Source organism: Vanellus vanellus (genome assembly GCF_965231255.1).
Source record: "Vanellus vanellus genome assembly, chromosome: 4".
Lineage (NCBI taxonomy): Eukaryota > Metazoa > Chordata > Aves > Charadriiformes > Charadriidae > Vanellus > Vanellus vanellus.
Genome location: NC_138909.1, coordinates 46,224,958 through 46,236,735, shown reverse-complemented (window position 1 = coordinate 46,236,735; position 11,778 = coordinate 46,224,958). Strand labels below are relative to the sequence as shown.

Sequence of the window (11,778 nt, the reverse complement as noted above, 5' to 3'; positions counted from 1 at the left end):
CAGAAAGGTGGTGTGATTTGCCCACAGTCGGTAGTAGACCTTGAACCCTCCAGTCTTGCTCATGGCTTCTCAGCTCCCACCTGGGACATTGTGAGAAGGAAGGGCTGCCCACTTGTTCCCAAGGTGAGGAGAACCGCAGCTCCTCTTGGGGTGAGGGGAAAGGGTGTCACTCTCAGTGGTGATGTCTGGCAAGGGGACAATGGCACACATGGTTTCCTCCAGTCCCAAGAAGCAAGGAACCTGAAAGGGAGAAGCAGGAGTTCATTGGTCAAGCACTGAGCTGCTCTACAGGATGCATTCGTGCCTCTCTGTGGCTTTCAGAGCCTCGTGCATGCTGGCGGCAGAGAGCCTCCTGTTGATGTTCCTGTACCTGCATCTCAGGAGGTTCCAGAAAGTAGTCCTCAAGTCTCGGTTAAAGAAAGCATAAATCAAGGGGTTGATGAGGGAATTGGTGTATCCCAGCCAGAGCAGAGTCCTCTCCAGCCGCAGGGGCATGCAGCTGCAGCGGATGCCGCAGATGAAAGGCCGAGCTGTTGACATCAGGAAGAATGGAAGCCAGCAAAACGTGAATGCCCCCACGATAATGCCAAGGGTCCTGGCTGCTTTCTGCTCCCGTTTGAAGATGGAAATATTCTTTCGGTCTTGCCGGAGCAGTTTGGAGAGCGTAGCGCATTCCTCCACTGCTTTGGTACGCTTGGAGCTGTGATGGCTCCGGCTGGAGGCCTCCAGGCAGTAGACGCCTTCCTCGTCATAGTGCTTGGGTAAGTTCATGAACCGATGCTTCTCAGCGCTGACCTTGGCAGCTTTGTAGATCTGGCTGTACATGACAAGCATGACCGCCATGGGGATGTAGAACGCAACCCCCGTGGAGTAGACTGTGTACCCAAAGTCCTGGCTGATGAGACAGACTCTTTCCACGGTGACGTTCTTGGCCCAGCCAAAAAGAGGAGGAAGGGTGATGGAGGCAGACAGGAGCCAAACGATGAAGACCATCTTGGCCATCAACTTCCCATTTTGTCTCACGGGGTATGTCAGTGGCCGAGTAATCCCCAGATACCTGGAAAAAAGAAGAGTTGCAAAGTGTTAGGAGGGTTGCAAGGTGTGAGTGCTGTTGAGTGGTGTTCATTCCTAACCAGCTGTTTATGCTTTGTCACAGGAGAGTTTCAGCCCTGGAAGGGGGACACAAGAAATGAATTCCTGAAATGAAAATATTCCCAGGCATGTGCAGCTGCACCGTCTTCTGTGAAATGCATTTCACATCCCTTCAGTCTCTTGCCTGTTTCCGCTATTCCCCACTGCTTTCTTGCAACCACCCCATGAATGTTGTCGTTTACCAGCTGAGTGCAGCCTGAGCTCCACATGGTTTCCTTGGGAATAAAAATGCTTAGTTTTCCACCAGAACTAATCTGCACAGAGAACATGCAACAACTTCCAGCCATGGCATGTAACTCACTCCAGACTGTCACCCTCCCAGGGAAACAACCAGGAGTGCGATGAGTGATCCACAGAGTAATACTTGCACCAGGATACATCAGGACTGACTCCAGATGAAATGAATAGACTCATATCAGCGTTTAATAGGAAGTGGAAGAGACAACACCCTTCTTTCATTTGTCCAATCAACTTGGGAACTCAGGGAAGAAATGCAACCTGCAGCAGAGATGCTCCTGAGGCAGTGTGAGAGCAAGGAGCAATCTTGCCTTTGGGATGACTTAAGGATGTGTCTGGATGGGCACAGAAAGCAAAGCTAGTGATCAGGTGATGGACTGTGGTGCAAGACTGACAGCTGTTGACTCACACCTTCTTTAAGCTGATAGACTGTGTGTTTGCATCTTGAAGCACTGGCACCCATGGGAGATACCACTCTCAGCAGCATGCCCCATTGCTCCCCTCTCCATCCAGCCTGAAATACTAGGACAAACCTACAGTTTCCTGCAACATTTGCTGGAAATGGTCCCTAGAAACCAAGACAGGATCAAGTGCCAGTTGCAAATAGCTGGAGCATTCTGTTCCCTTGCATGGCCCACAGGTCCTGAAGCGATGGTGTCCAACCCTCCCTGGGTAAAATTCGAGGAGCTCCAAATAGGAGATCCCAAACCCGTGGGATGACCTCATAAGTCCTCATGCCTGGAGGTAGGAGTTACCTTGTTAGCTTGACTGAAAGGAGCTGGAGACTGCATCACCCATCAGCTCCAGGTTAGACTACAGGGTGTAATTTTGAACCATCTCCAGCCTTGATTGAGAGCGTTCATGTGACTAACAAATTGTGTCAACTTTTAGTTGGCAATTATAAACTATTTAATAAATCAGTAGAAAGCTGGCCACTGCCTGCTACCCAGTCTCAATCAGTCTAGCCAAATTCTCCAGCTGTCATATAGATTTCTTTTGTCACAGCCTTTTGCTTCAAACCTGCCTGCTCTCAGGATTTTGTAGACATTTTAGGCAGACCTAAGGCATCACCTTAGGCAGACCTAGGCATCACCTCCTAATTGTCTTGGACAAACTGTCCAAGGGGCAGTGGGAACAGCAGCTGAATGGATACTACTTTTTGCTGAAAGCCATTCAAGGGAAGAATGGGCTTTTCTGCCAAAAAGAAAATTTCTGCAGAGAGTTTTACCTCTGTTGTATCATTATTTTTCCCCCCAAATCAGTCTTATTGTAAGTGTTGGGAGATTTTTCTTTCCTTTTCCAGATCCTCCCCCAAGATTGGAAGAAGATGGAAATAAAAAAAAATAATCCAATTCCTTCTCCCTTCCTCACTGCTAAATAAATTCAAAGCCCAAAGTATTCTCCCCTGACTCCCTGATAAAATGAATTTGAATTCATTCACTGAGTTATTCTTTTCCTGTTTTTCTCTGTATTTTCTTCAGCTGGCCTTGGTCACAAAAAAACACCAAGCAAAACTCTCCACGACCACCTATGCTGCTTGAATGCCCAGCAGCAATACAGGCTGAAGGATGACATTCATGGATGCAAAGGCAACGCGACCTCTTGGGAAAGGGCTTTTAACCCCATCACCCCTTGGAGCCCTGGCTATGAAGGAGGAGACCTGATCAGATGGAGATGGACAACAGGGTTGGTTTTGGTCCTGTGCTTCCGAAACATGCCATTGACTCCTTTCTACTTGGGCTGAGCACAGTGAGAAGTGATGGACCTGGCTGGAAGATCAGGACTCAGAGAGTTGGGTGGGAGCAGGTTGGAAGGATGCTGCCAAATATCCCTCCTGCTGTAGGAAGGGGCTATGGAGGGAGAGCAGACTTGATGTTCCCAAGGCTGGGAGAAAACCATGCCCTGCTGCTGCATCTCCAAATTCAGCACCCAAAAAGCACTCCTCTGTATATCCAAGCCCAAAACTTTGCAAACTAATATATGCTGTGTTGTGTGATATCCTTTATTATGCTATTACTGGGTTTTCTTTAGAAGCTGATCCACTCGGGATTTGCTGAAACTTCAAGGAATTTACACGCTAGCCAAGTAAAATGCACAGTGACAAGATTTAAAAAGCAGGCAAAGCTGACACATTTCATCTGCGGGTGCCTTGTGCAGTCGCTGCTGGAGGAAATGGGGCCATTTTGAGGTCTTTGCTTACAATTTTGATGAGAGCGGGAAGACCTCAAAATAGGCCAGCGTTTACAGCAGTGCGGGAGGTGAGATTGCACAGACATGCAATGAAATTCAAATCAAATTCTCTTGCTTTGACTTTGGGTTTTTGTGTGTGCGTGTGTGTGCGTGTCTTGTTGTTAATCAAATTTAGTGGTAATCAGGTAACAAAAACCAATTCCCGGAGCAGCGATTTACCAGAGGTTTCTGCAGCTTTGCAGGACCCCCACCGTGCAGAGCTGACTGTGTAGCTGCTCGTTCCTTGTGCAATAAACTCCTTCCATGTCCTCGCTCCCACGGATGCCTGGGCAGCCCAAGCCCTGGCCATGGGGTAGGAGACCTGCCCCAGGCTGGGTTCCACCATCAATCCCATGGATAGGCAAATTCAGCACATTTAGTCTACACTGAATGTTAATAATTGAATCTTTATGCCAGGGGTTAAATAATAAAGAAAAGCAAAACCTCTCCAAGGTGCCCCTATCTGCATTCTGCAGCTGGCAAACTGGGAAAGGACAAATCTCTGCTCACACAGGTTGGTTGAGCCCAGATGAACTCAGAATGGGGGTTTCCCAGACCACACTGTTTTACCACAATCCCATGCCTCCTCTGGGCCAAAATTAAGCTCCATACCTTGCTTCCAGGCTGACACTGTGCCTGCCCCATCCTGCTGAAGGAGAGGAAACCTCCAGGTGGATGATGTCAAGGGCAGCTGGAGGCTGCAGCTACCTGTGGCTTCATTTCCCCGTACCCTAAGCCAGGGCTGGTGGGAGCATCCCAGGGATACATTCCAGCTCACTGGAGATACAATGCAGGGACTTACCTGGCCTGGCATGTGTTTGGATGAAGGACACAGGAAAGGCAATCCAGCATAACGCTGTGCGGGTTTCATCCCACCAGCTCTTTTGGGAGGCATCCTTTTTACTGAGGACAATGCCAATTTGGAGTACATCATCTGATTTTGGGTAGAAAATACTTGCCAGGGAGATGGGAGAGCCCCAGCGGGGCTGCCTGGGAAATGGATGGAGATTTTTTCCTCCACTAGGAAAACCTGAAGTGATATGTGGGGTTTGGAAAGCTTCTTTCATCAGCTGCTTGGCATTTTTATGGAGAGTTTCATCAAAAGCTGAACAGCCAAAAGGAGGTTTTTTCTTGTTGTTCTGTTTTTGGTTTGTGGCAATAAAGAATCTATAACATTGGCAGACTTTTATATAAGAAAATGTAAAAGAAAGATGGATGTTTCCAGCATCTTTCTTTTTAAGAGAAAAATCAATCAACCCCCCTTCAGACAAGATTAGTTCTACCAGCTTCAATCAAGAGGCTTTTAGAAAGCGCTCTGCATTAATAATCAATAATAGCAGCCCACATTTTAATACTACCCGTCATCTTGGACAAACCAAGCTTCTTTTATATCTAACCTAACCAAAATATGGTTCTTCAGCCATCAATAATAATGCAGCCTCCTCTGTGGCAGAAACAGGCAGCTGCCTCATGGTGTTGACCGAGGTGGCACTCAGGACAGAACTAGAGGAGACATTTAGGTTTCCAAGAAGCACCAGTGCTGTTCCTCTTTCTTGCAGGGCAGGAGGAACTGCTTGCCATCATCACTGGGTGAAATTTCAGTTAGTGCTTTACTGAGGTGACCAACTATTTCATCTCTTTTGGAGCAGATGTTTCAGGCTCTCTGCAAATGCAGCTGTCCTTTTGCCTTAGCTTTGTGGTTGCCTTTGCTTTGTATCAGCACAGAAGCTCAACAGTGTGCTTTTGGAGATGTTTCCATCAGGACCTAAACCAAAAATCCTGCCCATATGAAGGCCAGGAGGAGGTGGTGATCCAGGTGGGGTCCTGGATCCGTCGTCTCCCTCTATCCACCTCCATCAGCTACCTTGTGGGAGTAGTGAGGAAGACAGGTTGATGTGTAGCAAGGATGACTTACAGGATGCTCATGATACCACCCCAGGATAATTCACACAACTCACAGCCCATTCCTGGGGACCTTTGGGGGAGAAAGCAGTGGGATGGTGCCCCAGCCACCTACTCCTCCTTCATGCATCAGAAGACATCCCAGTTTTTCCCTTTCCCTCCTCAAGTCCCAGTACGGTCTGAGCCCACCGACCCCCCTGCAATCACAGCATGCCCTTCCTTCTACCCAGAGCCAAGGTGGCAACAGCTGGGAGGACTGTCCACCCCCTTTCCTCTGCCCTGCCAGTCTTCCTTCTGCTCAAATGACAACTTTGCTCTTCTTCACCTTTCCTGGCTAGAAACGCATCTTGAGCAATCCCCCTCTCACTGCTCAACTTCCCCATCAGGCATTTGGGGGGGGGGGAGGGGGGCACGAAGGTCTGGGAGCAAACAGTGATGCTGCAGCCCTGCCGGGCTCCCAGCACAGTGTGGTCCGCTTGCAAACACACTCAAAGAACAAGCCCATACCAGAAGACTCAGGCTCTACGGCAGCCTCTTGTATCAGGTTTTTCCTCCATCACCCTGCTGAGATGTCTGAAGCACAGAAAGGTCAATCTGTTGTATAAAAGCACCCAGCAACCTGCTCCCTCTCTCATTTCTTTTGCTGCAGCCCCCCCTTTCCTCTCTGACATCCAAAAAGGATGGTGGGGTTTGCTCAGCCGGCACCTGGAGATGTTGCAGCAGAGTTGAGTAGGTGCTTGAGAGCTGCGTGAGATGAGGTATGGGACCATCTGCCTATGGGGTGGGGTGGTTTTCCTTCTCTACAGCTCAGCGCTGGCAGCAGCATGAGTTTTGCAGCAAGGGCCTGAGGTTGCCCTGCTCCTGGGTTCCGTGGAGCCCCACCAAGTCTGTCTGGGTGAGCTGGGCAGAGATGCTCCCACAGAGAACTGGGGGGGTTTCCGAAGACAGAAGAAATGTGCCCACCAGTGCCTCCAGCATTGCCCAGTTAAAAGAGATCCTACTTGGCTGTATGACCCATAGGTGCAACTCAGAGCAGCACTGGGGCTGCTCCCATTTCAGCCAGGGATCTCAGTTACACAGATGCTACTCCTGTCCATCCCACACTGAGCAGAGTCCTCCTCCTGCCTTTCCCGTGGCCCTCAGCACTGCCTAGGATTCAGCCTTGGCACGTGTGGACCCCCTTATGCCGGTGTCCGCACCTCCCCAGAAACCTCCTGCCCAGACCCAGTCCAGCAGGGAAAGACAGACCAACGTCAACCGGAGGCTCCTGCCTGCTCTGTGTCTCTGGATTTTGGTCTGCTCACGGGAGTGGTGACATCGGGCAAAAGAGATGTGATGAACAAAAGAGACGAGAGATGGAAAAGGGAAGGGAAGGGAAGGGAAGGGAAGGGAAGGGAAGGGAAGGGAAGGGAAGGGAAGGGAAGGGAAGGGAAGGGAAGGGAAGGGAAGGGAAGGGAAGGGAAGGGAAGGGAAGGGAAGGGAAGGGAAGGGAAGGGAAGGGAAGGGAAGGGAAGGGAAGGGAAGGGAAGGGAAGGGAAGGGAAGGGAAGGGAAATTTTTAAAGCAAAGCCAATGTGATTAGTATGTAGCTGCTTCCCTCACTCATCAAGAGGAAGCACTGACGTTTCATTACTGCATTTGATCTCTTCCCTCTAACAGAGACAGACTTCTGTCAGCTCTGAATACACCTGCTTTTTATGAACAGGCTTTTTATTAAAACAAAGCAGGTTCAGGACCTTGCCATGCAGCCTGGGAGTGATTCTGCGTTCTAACCAGCAGTGCTGAGCTGATCGGGACCATGGGGCAAAGGGCGGCTCGTAGGGGAGCAGCGGCTGGCGAGGAGCGAGGGCTTCAGAGCAGGACTTGCTCTTTACTTGCTGGGGGTTAACATCAATCAGCAGCAGCAGGATTTTCTAGGTCCTTTTTGCCTTTGTCACTCGGCTTCATATCTGGGGAGGGTGACCAGGGTGGTTGTATAGCAGTGACAGCCAGGACATGGGCACAGCACCTCTGGGGTAGCTGCCGGCACCCAACACAGGCGCTGCCAATGCTGCACTGTGTTGTGCTCAGCTGAAGGCAAAGCGTCTCGTCAACTGTCTCCCTCCCCGAGCTGCTTATCACAAACCAGCCTGGCTCAGCGGTGCCAGCGTAAACCCAAACCAACCCCCTGAGAAAGCCAGCGCGCGCGTCAGATCTGGATCCGGCCCACCGGCTTGTCAGCGCAATGTCCCTAATGACGCAGGCTGCTATAATTAGACCCACGGGGGTGCTGACTTGCCCGAGTCTTGCCAATTTGCCAGACGGGCTTAGCCTTTCCCTCCCGACCCCAGGTGTGGGAGTTGAAGCCAATGCATCCTCACAAATGCATGTGCTGGGCTAAAGCAGGGGTTTCGGGGACTTGGGATGGGGTGGGGAGAGTTGCCAACATCCTTAGCCAAGGCACAAATCCAGGGAGCAGCAGAGCATCCCATAGGACTGGGCTCCAGAAGCCCCATAACCTGGAGTTTTCAAAGCGCGTATAGGTGGGTTTTATTTTTGTTTTCTTGAATAATTTTATGGTCTAGCCTCCTTCCAGGAGGTCAGGTCATGGGCCTATCCTCTAGGCTCTGTTCCTCAAGGTAAGGAAGAACAATGTGAAACAGCTGCCTAGAGGGGGAGGACTAAGCAAGTAACTTAGAGAAGTTACTTGAGAAAGCACCTTAAGGCCAGCTCCTCCAAAGGGACTGAGGCACCTAATTCATACAAAAAGCCTTCAGCTACCCCATGCACCTGGAAAATACATGTGGAAGCATTATTCAATGAGGAACATGATTCCGGTAGGCCTCAGCCTCCAGAAACACCCTTATATTTGAGCCCACTTGAATACGTGGCAGGTGCATTGTCCTCCCTTACCTGTCCACACTGATGATGCACAAGGTCATGATGGAGGCGGTGCAACACATAACGTCCATGGCGATAAACACATTGCAAAAAACCTTCCCAAAGAGCCACTCTCCCCCCACCAGGTCTGTGATAGTCACAAAGGGCATGACAGCGAAGGCCACCGACAGGTCGGCGGCTGCGAGGGACACCACCAGGTAGTTGGAGGGCTGCCGGAGCTTCTTGACGATGCACACAGAGATGATGACCAGACCGTTGCCAGCGATGGTCATGAGGATGATGATGGAGAGCACCACTCCAATGACAATCTTCTCAGTGTCCCCATAGAGCAAGATCTCCTCGCCACAGTCCGTCACGTTGGTGAGGTTGGAGGATGGCAGGTCTGGCTCGGCTGGGATGGAGGGTTCCTCAGTCATGAATGGATTTGGGAGCGATTTCTGAGCCGGGTGCTGCTGCTCTGCGTTCTCCACAAAGAGAAGATGGTGCTCCAGAAACCGCCTGGGGCTGGCCCTTAGCAACATGCTCTAAGCTCACCACAGTGGGCAAGGGCACGAGATTTCTTCCAGCAGTGACACCTCCAGTGACAAACCAGAACATTTTATCACAAACAGGCTAAGAAAATAAAATATCCCCCTCCCTCCCCTTCCATCAGCTCATGCCTCCCAAAGCTGCAGCTGGATCTCGTGCTCAGCAAGAAGCCGCTTCCCAAGTCTGCTTGAAGACACACAGGTTGCTGGAGGATGCTCAGGGAAAGCTTGTCTCCACTTTTAAAGGAGCACAAGCTGCCCGGTCCCCCTGCAACGGCTGACTGATCATCTGTGTGCTTTTCCGGAGGGACAGATAAAGGGAGCTGATCGTAATTGCCCATGTTATTATGCGTTACTGCCAAGCCGTGCTGCTGGTCTTGCACTTCTTTAGAACATTTAAATCCCATGAAACGACATGCATATTCTTGTACATGTGTTTCGAAGAGTATGTGACAACACAAGTCACAGCCCCAAACGTGCGCACACATGTCACCGGCTGTATCTCCTGCATGCCTTAACACACAAACTTCAAAGCTGTGACCGTAGAGCCATGCACACGGCATGTAGTGGCAACACACGACTGTAGATACCCACAGGAGCATGGCGCAGAGATGCAGCACGCAGTGAGATTGTACCCATCACATGCAGCATCCCCGGGGTACCATGCACAGGCAGGTGAGGGTCAGGGCATCCCAGCCCGTGGCTGGAGCCGTGAGCATCCCCACCACACACATAGAGGAGGTGCACGGAGAGCAGCTACCGCGCTTCCACCCCCGGGTATTCAACCCTGTAAGTACTTCCCAGGCACGGGCAGGGAAACTTTAGGACAGGGCTCACCCCTGTGCAGGGCTCCAAGCATCACGCACAACCTGCAGCCTCCTCGTTTTGTTTCAAAGCCCCTTTTCCCCTTGAAGGGAGTTTTGTTTAAATCAAAGCAGGATTGCAATCCCCCCCCCCCACCACCACACACACACACACACTTTTGCAGCTCCCCCCCCACCTCAGGCTGGGGTGATGGGGGTCCCGGAGTTACCTGTGCCGAGGTGGTGAGACATCCTCCAGGCGAGCTCCTGCGAGCTCCGGGCAGGCGAGAAAGCAAAGAGCCACCCCCGGAGCATCCTTCTCCCCTCCCCGCCTCGCCGGTCCCTCCTACCGCCCTCCCCTCGCCTCTCCCCGGGCAGGGACCCAGATGGTCCCTGGCTCCCTCTGAGCTCCAGGGAGGAGCGAAGACCGGGGAAGGGGGGTGGGGTGTCCAAGCCGGGTCCTGCAGCCACCCCAGCCCTGCAGCGATGGGTGGGCGTGTGTGTGGGAGGGGGGACGTGCGAGGACCTCGAGGGAGAGGCTGGAAGTTGCGAAGATGCCTTTGAACGCGGTCCTGCAGCTCAGCGAGGCAGGCACAGGGGCAGCTTGAAACCCCGAGGAGGGGTACAGAGAGAGGTTATTTCCAGAGCACCCTTCCCCATCATTATTTTATTTATTTATTTATTTATTTTACAGGAGAGGGTTTCTTTCCTCGCTCCATGCATTTCTCCACCCCTCTGCTTTTAGGAGGCCCCGTATCCATTCAACTCCGTGCTAAAGAGCAGCAAACAGCCAGGGAGAGGCAGATCCCTAAAGGTGAGCCTTTCCCTATCCTAGCAAAATCGAAACAGAGAGAACAACAAACCAGGCAAAAGCATGCAGAGATCCACATCCATTTCCCTTGCTGCCAAATGGTTCACGGGTGCTTTAGTGGTGGGATCGCTCCAATGCTTCAATCCAGGGCATCAGACAGCTGCTGTTCGTTCCTCCCTGGGTGAAAGAAGCAGAGCAGAGTCATCTCCTGCATTGGTTGCTCCTAAAGGCCATTCCCTGGGGAGTTCAGCCCGTCTGCCGCCTCTCTGGGGTGGGGGGAGACAGTGTGGGGCTTCTCCCCTTGCACAGGCTCCACTCTGCACCCCTTGGGGTGATGGGTGTCCAGCTAGGAGAGGTGCAGGCAGGTGGTTTTGGAGATGTTTTCAGGTTCAGAAAGTGTTTCTTGCTGCCCTGCCCCATGCTAAGCACGTCGGGAGTGAGATGGGCACTTCCATCCCTGGTGCCACCAGCTCCCTTGCCCATCCTGGGGCTGTGCAAACACCCTGGCACCCTCCAGCCCTCCCGGGGACAGCACGGAGGGCTCTCTATGGAAAAAAACACCGTTAAATGTCTGAGATGCAGAGCACTGCACTACCTTGGGTCATAGTTGGCACCAACCCCACGAGATTTTTGGGGCAGATGTTCCTTGCAAAAGTACATCTGTAAGGAAAGCACCGGTGAGTTAAGCAGGGCTGTTAAGGCTGTACTTAACAGTAGGGTTTCTCCTGTGCTGCTCAAGCATCACAGCGTGTGTGGGAGGTTGGCTAAAATAGCTTCCTCACCAGGGCAGGGTGTGCTGAAGCTCTGGCTTTCTGGCTCTTTGCATTACGTGGGAGTTTTTTTTCCCAGCCCCTTGAGAGTGACAACATGCCAAGATGAGATGGGTCTGATACACAAAGACAACCTACAAAGCCCGGTCCCTGCCCGACTGGGAGAGCAAGGGCTGCTTCAGTGGCCAGTCTGAACTCACCAATATTTAGTGGAAAAATGCACCCTGTATTTCCAAAGAGAAAGGGGGATCTGCAGAACTCCCCGCTGCAGGACCAAAAAAAGTCTGCAGTCTCAAAACTCAGACAAAGCCTCCCAAGAATAAAACCATTCGCTAAGGACCAGCTTTTACATGCCAAGGCAGTCTGTCACCAGGTGCCCCGAGAGCTTCAGGAAAACCATCTGCACACGAGCTGCCAACTCCTGCCCTGCTTCCCACCTCTGGGGTCAGGGTCTGGCGGAAGGATACG

At 51.6% G+C, this 11,778-nt stretch overlaps 1 protein-coding gene across 1 annotated transcript; it reads right to left on the bottom strand.

Annotated features, from left to right (window-relative positions):
* Nucleotides 1-285: 285 nt before the first annotated feature.
* Nucleotides 286-8,920, bottom strand: LOC309671537 (5-hydroxytryptamine receptor 7-like; the record flags this gene model as incomplete). Its single annotated transcript, XM_082482796.1, has 2 exons — nucleotides 286-1,057; nucleotides 8,412-8,920. 2 exons carry the CDS (start codon nucleotides 8,918-8,920, stop codon nucleotides 286-288), a joined length of 1,281 nt encoding a protein of 426 aa, XP_082338922.1.
* Between the last annotated feature and the right edge of the window lie 2,858 nt (nucleotides 8,921-11,778).